Raw genomic sequence first — 12,038 nt, forward strand, 5'->3', positions numbered from 1 at the left:
CATGGCATTAAAGTGACCTCAGTTCTTGGCACCAGAGCTTTGGGTACCAGATGGTGCTGGAGGATGGTTTCTTTTGTCTTCCAAATACCCCTCCCCTCCACACAATCTTCCATCCCCCACCTGCCCTAGGGGTTGGCAGAGGAAAGGGTAGGCAATTCCTGTCCCCTTGGCACTGTCCCCAGACAGAACTCCAGAAGCAGGCCCTGAGGGGCAGTGGAGATGGTAGAGATGACAAAAAGGGATGGAGAAAGGAATCAGGGACTCAGGAGAAGTCAAAGTTGGAAGGGCAGCACTGACAATTCAACAAGGGGCAGATGGAAGGCAGTAGGACAGCCAGGCGTGATACAAAACAGCTTTATTGGGGGAGGGCCTAGCCTGTGAGGGATGTGGGCAGATGCTAGAGACGTGGTAGGGCATGAGGGCCCTAGCCTGTGAGGGGTGTGGGCAGATGCTAGAGACATGGTAGGGCCCTAGCCTGTGAGGGATGTGGGCAGATGCTAGAGACGTGGTAGGGCATGAGGGCCCTAGCCTGTGAGGGGTGTGGGTGGATGCTAGAGACATGGTAGGGCATGAGGGCCCTAGCCTGTGAGGGGTGTGGGTGGATGCTAGAGACATGGTAGGGCCCTAGCCTGTGAGGGGTGTGGGTGGATGCTAGAGACGTGGTAGGGCCCTAGCCTGTGAGGGGTGTGTGTGGGCAGATGCTAGAGACATGGTAGGGCCCTAGCCTGTGAGGGGTGTGTGTGGGCGGATGCTAGAGACGTGGTAGGGCGTGAGGACCCTGTGCTTGTGAAGTGGGGGGAGGGAACGACTCAAGGGTAGAGAAAAATCATGCAATTGGGTGGGAGGGACGCAAAGGCTGAATGGAGGCAGTGACTCATGGTTGGCCATGACTGAGTTCAGAGGTTGATGCAGCAAGCCTTCTTCTCCCCAGGGCCAGAATCCTGTTCAGTTTGGGCGTTGCCCAGGGTGATGGCATTGGCCCGGGTGCTGTTCTGTCTCTGCTTGGACACCTTTGCAAAGATCTCTAAGGACAAAGGGCGGTAATCAGGCCAGAAGTTTAATGTTCCACCCCCCTAACCATGCCATTTTTTTTTAATTTATTTATTTATTAATTATGTATACAATAGTCTGTCTGTATGTATGTCTGCAGCCCAGAAGAGGGCACCAAACCTCATTACAGATGGTTGTGAGCCACCATGTGGTTGCCAGGAATTGAACTCAGGACCTTTGGAAGAGCAGGCAATGCTCTTAACCACTGAGCCATCTCTCCAGCCCCTAACCATGCCATTTCTGAGCACAGGTGGCCACCCCAGAAAACTCTGGAAGGAAGTAGTTTTGACACCTGGGTCTTGTCTGGGTAAATAAAGAGCCCAGACTCAGCCCCCTAAAGACAATGAGGCCTTCTGGTTCCTTCCTTAAACTCTAGGATGAGTGGAGGGATAGAGGTGGGACCAGTGTCTCTGAGGAGGCTGGAGCCCTCCGTGGACTGGAGCTAGGACAGGGTATCCCACCTGAAATGGAGCACCCAATGTGGGTAGACTCACCTTTGAGGACAGTCTCAAAGGCCAGCTCCACATTGGTGGAGTCCAGTGCTGAGGTCTCCAGGAACAGCAGACCGTTGTTTTCTGCAGGAAAGGAAGCACACATTATTCGTGGATCATGGCAACACTAGTGACTTTTATTTAGTGCTTTCTATGTCTTTTTTTTTTCTATATGCAAAACCCTTGGTAGATAGCAGCTCATCTAATCCTTTATACAATCTATAAGGTAGGTTCATTTAGGAAAGTAAAGCCTAGACATGCAGAGAGAATGAAGAAGGAACTTGCCTCATGGCCTACATCTAGTCACTGCTCAAGAGGAGACCAGATGCTGTAGAGGAGTAAATGAGATGGCCAGCAGGAGCCCACCAGGGGCCCTGACTGAGTATTGCAGGGTGGAGGCCGTCTTACAATCAACTGTGAACAACTGCCAATGAAACCAGTCTCACAGCAGGGAAGCAGGGGAGGCTCATGGGTTCCCAAGGGGACTAGAAGCAGTGAAGCACCTGGGGGACAGACCCCTCCGGCCCTAATGTGTGAGTAATGGAGAAGCTGGACTGAGTGGGGGCGGCCCTCACCAGCAAACATGCAGGCCTCCTCCGTGGGCACCTCCCTGGCCTGGCTCAGGTCACTTTTGTTCCCCACCAGCATGACAACAATAGTGGCTTCAGCGTGGTCATAGAGCTCCTTGAGCCAGCGTTCTACAACGGCATAGGTCTGGTGCTTCGTTAGGTCAAATACCAGGAGCGCTCCTACCGCTCCGCGGTAGTACCTGTGTGGGGTTAAGAGGAAGGGATGGACAGAGCATAGTCGTCAAACTAAATGCCTGACATCAGTGTGCCAGCAGTCAGGACCCCAGCCCCTGCAGGGTACTCAAGGTCCCTTATGCTGCAGAGATGCTGGTCTCAGAGTGCAGCATCACCGCCCGGCTCCAAACCCTACCAGCTCAAGGCCTCCGCAATCTTCTGCCTGACTTCAGCCTTGCCCACCCACCAATGCCCACGTGGACTCTGAGCAGGTATGCGCCTGGATCTTCCACTTTTAATGTCCTCCTCACACAGCGGCCTCTTCTTTTGGCATCTTTTCAGGGTGAACCACATGCCTGCCCCTTGAACCAGTCAGTACCTGGCCTGAATTCCGAGTTCAAAAGGCCATCTTCAGATTGGGGACATCTAATTATTCCTTGTTTTGTTTTAGGACAAGAACTCAATATGTAGCACAGATTGGCTTCAAACTCAAGGCAATCCTCCGGCTTCAGCTGTTATTACAGGTGTGAAACGCCATGTGTGGTTTATTCATAGTTTATTTATTTTATTTCTTTTAAAGATTTATTTAAGGCCGGGCGGTGGTGGCACACGCCTTTAATCCCAGCACTCGGGAGGCAGAGGCAGGCGGATCTCTGTGAGTTCGAGACCAGCCTGATCTACAAGAGCTAGTTCCAGGACAGGCTCCAAAACCACAGAGAAACCCTGTCTTGAAAAACAAAAACAAAAACAACAAAAAAAAAAGATTTGTTTATTATGTATACAATATTCTGCCTGCATGTGTACCTGCAGGCCGGAAGAGGGCACTAGATTTCATTACAGATGGTTGTGAGCCATCATGTGAGTGCTGGGAATTGAACTCAGGTCCTCTGGGAGAGCACATCTCTCCAGCCCCTTATTCCTAGTTTATTAACAAATCAACCAAGTCTTGTTTTTTTGGTTGTTTTGTTTTGTTTTGTTTTTTGAGACAGGGCTTCTCTGTAGCTTTGGAGCCTGTCCTGGAACTAGCTCTTGTAGTTCAGGATGGCCTCGAACTCACAGAGATCCGCCTGTCTCTGCCTCTGGAGTGCTGGGATTAAAGGCGTGTGCCACCACCGCCCAGCCTCAACCAAGTTTTATAAGAGGTCAAATAATTAGAAGTAGTGGGTGAGTGTGGCCCTTTAGTCTGCATAACAACCCCTGCTTCCTGCTTCAAGTCTCTTGCAGTTTTGTCTTCCATCATATATGACAGATCAACCACATCTCAGACAGCAGGACCTGACACTGACCAGGAATTGTTGGACATGGTTCCAGAAGGCCTAATTCTCTGAAGCTTTATAAACTGCATATTCCAAGCTGGGGATATGGCTACTGTATGGGAAGCCATTCGATTCTGAGTACAATCTATCTATCCAGTCATTCATCCATCCACCCACCCATCAATCAATCAATTAATCAACTAATCTAATTTTAAAAAATAGTGATCAGGAGTGGTGGGGCACACCTTTAATCCCAGCATTTAGGAGGCAGAGGCAGGCAGATCTCTGTGAGTTCCAGGCCAGCCTAGTCTACAGAGTGAGTTCCAGACCAGCAAGGACTACATAATGAGTTCCAGGTCTACGTGTGAGCTCAGGCTAGCCTGATCTCTAAAACTTACACCGAAGTCCAGGGAACCCTGTCTCTTGTGACTGGACACATTGCCGCCGAGCAGAGCACTGAGCTGGAGTCAGGGGGCACTCTTAGTTCATGCACCTATTTAAACAAGGCACCTCACTTCTTCCTGTAATACTTTAAAATGACGGGTACAAAGGGCTTTGTGTCTTCCTGGGCACAGGAGAGGCTTAGTAAGTAGGGCCATGACTTGCATTAACAGTCATTACATCCTATTTATCCCTGTTGTCAAACATAGAACTTGTGTCTTCATGATTCCCATCACAGGGAACACACAACACACTCCTGCCTCCCGTCCCCCCCAGGCCTGGGCTCACGCAGAGGTGATGGCTCGGTACCGCTCCAGGCCAGCTGTGTCCCAGATCTGCGCCTTGATGGCTGCGGTGCCCAGCATTACAGTCCGGGTGGAGAACTCAACCCCGATGGTGGTGCGGCTGTCGTGGCTGAACTCATTGCGGGTGAACCGGGACAGCAGATTGGTCTTGCCCACGCCTGACTCGCCGATCAGCACCACTGAGGAAGTGGAGAGAGGAGAACTGAGCCAGGGCAGAGTGGCTCTGAGCCTACCTGAGCCAGAGAGTCTGTTCAACGGGAAAGAAAGGGGCTCAGAAAAGCAAGATGGCAGAGGCTGTGGTTGGCCACACTGCATAGGGCATCTGCAGGGGTGGAGGGATGGGGATGGACAGACAGACACAGAGGGCCAGGAGTATTCAAGGCAGCAGCTACTGAGGCAACAGAGTCTGCCTGTGATTCTGGTAACGCAGTGACAGTAACAGCTGTGGGCTGCTCACAGGGGACATGGGAATGACAGGCATGGGAGTTCTGGGGTGCACATTTCCGGACTAGGGGCATGGGAAAGTTGCTGATGTCTGTATGTGAGGAGGAAGGAAGAGGAAGGGGGCTTGGGTATGTTATGTGCTTACATGTAAGAAGCGAAAGGTTGGCAGATGACACTTCTGTGGGTGACAGGAAGGTGTAGGAGTGCACCTATGTGTGTGTGTGTGTGTGTGTGTCACTGCCTCTCCTGAGAAGGTGTAGGAGTGCACCTGTGTGTGTCACTGCCTCTCCTGAGAAGGTGTAGGAGTGCACCTGTGTGTGTCACTGCCTCTCCTGTGAAGGTGTAGGAGTGCACCTGTGTGTGTCACTGCCTCTCCTGTGAAGGTGTAGGAGTGCACCTGTGTGTGTCACTGCCTCTCCTGTGAAGGTGTAGGAGTGCACCTGTGTGTGTGTGTGTCACTGCCTCTCCTGTGAAGGTGTAGGAGTGCACCTGTGTGTGTGTGTGTGTGTGTGTCACTGCCTCTCCTGTGAAGGTGTAGGAGTGCACCTGTGTGTGTGTGTGTGTGTGTGTGTGTCACTGCCTCTCCTGTGAAGGTGTAGGAGTGCACCTGTGTGTGTGTGTGTCACTGCCTCTCCTGTGAAGGTGTAGGAGTGCACCTGTGTGTGTCACTGCCTCTCCTGTGAAGGTATAGGAGTGCATCTATGTGTGTCACTGCCTCTCCTGTGAAGGTGTAGGAGTGCACCTGTGTGTGTGTGTGTCACTGCCTCTCCTGTGAAGGTGTAGGAGTACACCTGTGTGTGTGTGTGTGTGTCACTGCCTCTCCTGTGAAGGTGTAGGAGTGCACCTGTGTGTGTGTGTGTGTGTGTCACTGCCTCTCCTGTGAAGGTGTAGGAGTGCACCTGTGTGTGTGTGTGTCACTGCCTCTCCTGTGAAGGTGTAGGAGTGCACCTGTGTGTGTCACCTCCTCTCCTTTGCTAGGAGAAGGGTCTCCATTCATCCATCCCCAGCCCTGTCTTCAGACCCAGGGCAAGGGGTTTTTTTTTGTTTTGTTTTGTTTTGTTTGATTTTTCGAGACAGGGTTTCTCTGTAACTTTTGGTTCCTGTCCTGGAACTAGCTCTTGTAGACCAGTCTGGCCTTGAACTCACAGAGAACCGCCTGCCTCTGCCTCCAAGGTGCTGGGACTAAATGTGTGCCTGGCTTGCTTTCTTCAGATTGGCCACCACCCAAGCCTTTATGTAGCCTCACCCAGAGGTGCCTGTAGCCACTATTCCCATTTTATCGACAAGGAAGCCCCTCCCAGTAGGTCTATCACCCCAGTAGGTCTATCACACTGTACTAAACACTAACGTACTGCCCACTCCCACCTTTCAGGAAGGGTTTGCCCCACCCCCTCACTGCAGGGGTGGGCAGTGGCAGTGACAGTTCAGTGTGCATGCATGAGTGCCATGAGCCCTCGTGAACATGGATGTCATGCCTCTCCTGGACAGCTCCCTGTTCCAAGGCTATGGCAGGTGGCCACCCTCTGCCCTGTCCTGAGTCCTCCTGATCATCTTCACATGGTGGCCAGAGTCAGCATAGTTCACCCCCAACACACACACTTCTCCATGGTGGCACTGGAACCCCATTTGTGCCAACTGGTAAGTGCCAGAGAGGCCATGGGATCACTCAGAATGATGGACCGCACCAGGCATGTGAAGATAGTTTGGCACTGGGGGCTCAATAGTTAGGAGTCACTATACCACCGCCAGGCCACAGTCCTACCAGTTTCCTTGGGAAAATGCCAGGAGTACAGGCTCCCCAGCTTGGCCAGGGTGGGGCTGAGGTTGGGAGAGGCTGCAGGGTGTGGTGCAAAGGGAAGGAGAGTGCCATCAGGCCACTGTGCCTTCAGGAAGTGGGCTATAGACCCACAGAGGGCCCAAACACTTGGAGCTGAGAATAAAGAAGTAGGAAGGAGCCAGGCAGTAGTGGCGCATGCCTTTAATCCCAGCACTCAGAGGGAGAGGTAGGCGGATCTCTGTGAGTTTGAGGCCAGCCTGGGCTACAGAGTGAGTTCCAGGACAGGCTCCAAAGCTACAGAGATACACTGTTTGGGGGGGGGGGGGGGAGCAGGAAGGATGCACGCTTTGTCGCTTTCAGAGACAGCCTGGTGGATACCATCACACAGGCTCAGCACAGGAGTCCCATGGAAACCATCAGCCAGCTCATTCATCACACTGTCCCAGCATCTCCCCTCTGTATCAGCTACCTAGCTCAACAATGGTCTCCCTTTCCCCTTCTATGCACCTGCTCAGAAAGATGGTGACTTTTTTCCTTTTTTTTTCTTTTTCATTTTTGTTCAAGATGGGGTTTCTCTGTGTAGCCCTGGCTGTCCTGGAACTCACTCTGTAGACCAGGCTGGCCTCAAACTCAGAGATCTGCCTGCCTCTGCCTCCCGAGGCTGGGATTAAAGACATGTACCACTACGGCCTGGACAGACTTTCTTCCTCTTAAATTGGCTTTCTTCTCCCTCTGCCCTGAATGCAAGTCCTTTCTAAATCAGACTTCCATCTCTTGGGCTTCACCAGCTGATATTCCCAGGGACTTGAGCATTTATTAGAGACTATACAGCTTCCGAACATCTATCTGCACCTCTAACACTCCTGCCTATACTCCTGAGCCCTGCTTTCTCTCCTAGATTCCAAGTAAGAGATAAAACAAAAGAAGACACCCTGTCTCCTCTGGAAACAGCCTGTCTCTGGAGCCTTCCCTTCGCAAGATCCCCAACTTACCCTTGAAGACAAAATTATAATCATCGTCTCTTCCAGTCATCTCGATTCAGCATGGAGTGAAGGTGTTTGCAGGTGCAGAGGTGACAGTTTGTTTATTGATTAAATGGCCTCAACTCTCAGCTCTTAAGAGACTTGCACCTAGCTCCCCTCTCACTGGGGTGAGGGACAGAGGGCTGAGTTGAGGCCAGGAAGAGCCCCGGAGGCTCAGCTTTGGCAGGTTGGGCTACTCTGTGGGAGCTGAGAGGACGGAAGTTGAGAACAGGAAGAGCTAGCCAGCTCGACTGGGGACCTGGGCACAGGTGGGTGGAGCGAGATGACGTCAGACAGGTTAAACAGGTTAGGTGTCTGCTTTCAGCCCACACTCCCTTAAACAGGAGAACCTTCTCCTAGAGTTAACAGGGGGTGAGGTTGAGCTGAAGGTTCCTAGGGTTTGCAGAAGGGGAGCTGCCATTAGGCTAAGAGAGACAGATTTGTGGTGGGGCACAAGCTACTGGCCTCCAGCTTTCCCATCTCAGGTTCTGGTAGGCATTATACTGGAGGCATCAGGCAAAGAGCTATTAGGGCAAGAAATGCAAGCTGGGAACAGCATCTCTGCAGTGCAGAGTTGTAGGAGCTGCACCAGCGTGCAGCTTCAAGCCCTTCCTTAACAGCCTCAGGCCAGGGATGGGCAGCATTTCTCCCTCAGGTGGAGCTCCCTCAGGGATGCTACCTGCCCAGATGGGTCCCTTCCTACTTACCTGCACAGCCTCACCCCTTCCTACTTACCCACAGGGCTCCCCCCTTCCTACTCACCCACACGGTTCCCCCTTCCTACTCACCCACACGGCTCCCCCCTTCCTACTTACCCACAGGGCTCCTCCCTTCCTACTCACCCACAGAGTTCCCCCCTTCCTACTCACCCACACAGTTCCCCCCTTCCTACTCACCCACACTGCTCCCCCCTTCCTACTCACCCACACGGCTCCCCTCTTCCTACTCACCCACACGGTTCCCCCCTTCCTACTCACCCACACGGCTCCCCTCCTTCCTACTCACCCACACAGTTCCCCCCTTCCTACTTACCCACATGGGGTTCCACACCTTTAACCAAGCACTTGAGAGGCAGAGGCAGGCAGATCTCTGAGTATGAGGCTAACCAGTCTACAGAGTTAAAATTGTTTAAAGAAAAGTAATTGCTTTTCTGATACTGGGAATGGTGGCACACAACTTTAGTCCCAGCTCTTAGTCAGCATATCTCTGAGTTCAAGGCTAGCCTGGTCTACAAAGCGAGTTCTAGGACAGCCAAGGCTACACAGGGAAACCCTGTTGGCAGGAGTTAGATGAGGCCCTGCACTGGAGAAGTCTTGCCAACAACTGCTGGGAGATTTGGTGATGAGGGAGGAGGGAATCCTCTTAAGTAACCCACCCCACTCCTTCCCATGGCCTGAGTCTTCAAGCCAAGAAAACAGATGAGACACAAGACAAGAATTGAAATTTATTTGGAAAAAGCCAAAGTCCCATCTCCTGTAAGCGGTCCTGCTCCCCCAACCACCATCTCCCCCTTCTTTGACCCCAGTGTCCATCACACTATGATGCTGCTACTTGGGTGAGGGGATCCTCCAGGTACTGCACCAGGGCCTGGGCCTGCAGGGAGAGAGCATAAGTCAGGTCATACGTGGCTCGTGCTTAGAGGGATCTCAAACTGGCTCCAACCAACCCCAGCCTACCCCCACTGCCCTTCAGACCATCCCAGGGACTGGGGAGAGCTGAGAACTCCAGGAAGGGGCACAGAAGCTGTGGTGGGGCCCAGGAAGGTGTGACCGAGGAGTGTACTCACTTTGGCCTTGAGCATTCCGAAGCCCACAGTCTCCTTGGCGTACATACATAGCAGAAGGTTGGCCACCCGAGTAATAGCTACACGGCCCTCCTAGTGGGGATGATAGATTGAGACATTCTGCTTGGCACCCTTAGTTCCTACCTTCCCTGGGTGCCTCTGATCCTAGAGATACTGTCTCCCAAGCATGGCAGAGCAGGAAGTTCATCTAGGAAGCTTTGCCCTGCCCTTCAGACATGGGGGTCTGACACTGGATTCCAGTCTCAGACAGGCAATTCCTAATCAAGTTATTCTGGGAAACCAAGTCTCCCAGAAACTGGGGTTTTCTTCTTTGATGCTAAGAATTGTCTCGACAGGTAAGGGACCAGGAATAATAAGCCAACTTTTTCGTCACTCTTGCAGAAGACCTGGATTTAATTCCCAACGCCCACACTGTGCTCACAACCACCCAGTTCAGGGGACCCAGTGCCTTCTTTGAGCCTCCTCGAGTGCCATACATGTACATGGTGCACATATATAACATCTGGGCAAAACTCTCATACATACAAAATAAAATAAAAAACCTAAAAAAAACTTAACAGCAAAAAACAAAACAAACAAAAAACAACCAAAAAAACCACAACCCAATTTACATGTCTCCTCTTTTCCTGTGGTATAGCTTTAAATGAAGACCAACTAAGGTTGATCAACATTTAAAATAAAAATGACAGATGTCACATTAAAGTAAGAGAAGTGATGTTTCATGAAACTTGTTTTAGTGTGTGTATCAGTGTGGATACTAGGCTCTGACTCAAAAACAAAACTTGTGTTTCTGGGAACGGATCCTCAGACCCCAAAGTGCTTTACCACTGACTTCACCCTCTGTTCCTTAAAATTCATTTATTATGGCTGGGCTGTTGTGAATGTCTCTGGGCTTCCTCCCTATGGTACCAGCTCTAGATTCAGCACCCAGTAGGAGTCAGCAATGGTTGGGAGGGTGCCTGAATCACAATGAAGAGCTTTCTGAGGCACATTCACCCCGGGACCAACTGATTTGTCCTGCACACCATCACCGTTCAGGGCGCTGGGAACCAGGCAGGCCTCTTCATGCCTAAATCCTGCGACTTTCCCACTCACTGTGACGCTCCATCCTTACTGACCGTTGTCCAAGCATCACTCGGCCCGAGGCTCTTTGCAATTGCTGTTCTGTCAGAAATACTTGCACAGTTCTACCTGCCTGCATTAGTCTCTCAAGTGCTGGGACTAGAGGCATAAACCACCAAGAACTGTTAGAAATCTTTCCCCCGCAGAGAGATGCATCGCATATCCGCTTCCCCTCTCCAATCTTCCTGCAGTTCTTTTAGCAAATGTCACCTTTTCAGTAAGACTGACCGTCATATGTGTCTGTGCCCTACCTTCACTTTTTTTTCTTCCTTTTTAAATATCTATGTGTTTTACTTATTTGGCAAGGTGAGGCGGAGCACACCTGCAATCTCAGTAAACAGGAGGCAGAGGCAAGTTCAAGGTCAGCCTACTTTACTTCATACCATGCAGTCCATGAGGATAAATTTGAGATTGTCTTCATTAAACGCTTGGTTCCCGTTCCGGTCATACGCGGCCCAGATGTTACTGGCGATGGCCGCGGTGACCCGGGCATCTGTGTCCCCATAACCGGAGTAGGCCAGCAACGATCCCTCGTTATTCAGTAGCCTGGCGAAGATGGGGCAGGATATCGATTTAAAAGAATAAAAAAAAGGAAGAATAAAAAGCCTGGGTTCCTATCTCAATTCCCTCTACTGGCGTTTTTAGATAGCAAGGATCTGCGCTGAATATATCCTGGAGCATGCTCTAAGCACTCATCAAATTCCCTCTCCGAGAGAGGCCCTCACGTAGGGTTCCCGAAACGACTGCTCGCAGCACTAGCCTCCAAGAGTAGGGCTCCTTCTCTACCCCTACTGCAGGCAGCCGCGCGCCGCCCCATTCCAGCGCTCGCCGCTCGGGTCCTTGCTGTGCACTCACAGGGTGCTCTGGACTCCTCCGGTGTTGGCTTGGCTTAGCACCTGCGTCAAAGCCTTGGGACGCAGCATGCCTGCGTTTCCTAACCCTGACCAGCACCCTAGACAACCCCAGCCACGGCCCTCAGCTCTCCGCCAGCCACTTCCGCTGGCCCAGCAGCCCAGCTACGAGGCGTCCCGGTAGTTGTAGTCTCCGAGCCTATCCACCGAGGGTCTGGCCCAGTCCCCGCCCCACGCGAGGGGCGCTGGGAATGGTAGTTTCGTGTTACCTATCAAGGAATTCTGGGAACTATAGTTCGGCTTCCATTTCAAACCATGAGGCTGTGGGGGAAAAAAGAGCGGGAGTGCAAGGCTAGTGGCAACATTGGAAGAACTTTTAATCCGTTCCACGAAAAGGGCGCCTTCGTGCCTACTGGTCAGTCCGCGATTCAATAATAAAGATCTGTATTTGCTAAGCACATCCTTGGCCATGTTTCAAAGCAGTCACAGTTCTGTGAGGTACGGCTGTCTTGACACCCAAGGCTCAGAGAAGTCACGCAGGCAAACTCCCGGTCTCTGAAACTGTCCTTAATGGCTGTTTCTGCAGAGGTGTTAACATCCAGATCCAGGATCGAGCCCAGGGCAGGCAGAGATTCCGCCCCCCAAGAACACCAAGTTACTCCGGGGAACGGAGACTGGCAGGACCCCCCAGCTGCAGTGCCCCCCCAGGCCGCCCGGGGCGCTGTGGCTGCG

The 12,038-nt window shown here is 51.9% G+C and overlaps 2 protein-coding genes across 2 annotated transcripts; both read right to left on the reverse strand.

Moving 5' to 3' along the window:
* Positions 1-338: 338 nt before the first annotated feature.
* On the reverse strand, positions 339-7,761 carry Rab25 (RAB25, member RAS oncogene family). The gene is made up of 5 exons (XM_041656040.1): positions 7,500-7,761; positions 4,270-4,465; positions 2,117-2,310; positions 1,545-1,625; positions 339-1,024 (listed from the first exon to the last, which is right to left on the reverse strand). Exons 1-5 carry the CDS (start codon positions 7,537-7,539, stop codon positions 897-899), a joined length of 639 nt encoding a protein of 212 aa, XP_041511974.1. The 5' UTR covers positions 7,540-7,761; the 3' UTR covers positions 339-896.
* A 1,199-nt stretch (positions 7,762-8,960) lies between these two features.
* Positions 8,961-11,471, reverse strand: Lamtor2 (late endosomal/lysosomal adaptor, MAPK and MTOR activator 2). Its single transcript, XM_041656124.1, has 4 exons — positions 11,311-11,471; positions 10,839-11,001; positions 9,316-9,405; positions 8,961-9,122 (listed from the first exon to the last, which is right to left on the reverse strand). The coding sequence occupies exons 1-4, from the start codon at positions 11,376-11,378 to the stop codon at positions 9,066-9,068; spliced, it is 378 nt and encodes a 125-aa protein (XP_041512058.1). The 5' UTR covers positions 11,379-11,471; the 3' UTR covers positions 8,961-9,065.
* Positions 11,472-12,038: the final 567 nt, after the last annotated feature.

Source organism: Microtus oregoni, unplaced genomic scaffold (assembly GCF_018167655.1).
Source record: "Microtus oregoni isolate MIOR12 unplaced genomic scaffold, Mior012 000007F_ref0000211, whole genome shotgun sequence".
NCBI classification, from domain to species: domain Eukaryota; kingdom Metazoa; phylum Chordata; class Mammalia; order Rodentia; family Cricetidae; genus Microtus; species Microtus oregoni.

Coding starts and splice junctions, on each gene's coding strand:
- Lamtor2 (XM_041656124.1), bottom strand. CDS start 11,378: ATGCTGCGTCCCAAGGCTTTGACGCAGGTGCTAAGCCAAGCCAACACC. Junction 11,002..11,310: donor GGAGGAGTCCAGAGCACCCT/GTGAGTGCACAG, acceptor CATCTTCGCCAG/GCTACTGAATAACGAGGGAT. Junction 9,123..9,315: donor TCGGAATGCTCAAGGCCAAA/GTGAGTACACTC, acceptor CTCTCCCTGCAG/GCCCAGGCCCTGGTGCAGTA.
- Rab25 (XM_041656040.1), bottom strand. CDS start 7,539: ATGACTGGAAGAGACGATGATTATAATTTTGTCTTCAAGG. Junction 4,466..7,499: donor TTATAATTTTGTCTTCAAGG/GTAAGTTGGGGA, acceptor CCACTTCCTCAG/TGGTGCTGATCGGCGAGTCA. Junction 2,311..4,269: donor TACCGAGCCATCACCTCTGC/GTGAGCCCAGGC, acceptor AACCCCACACAG/GTACTACCGCGGAGCGGTAG.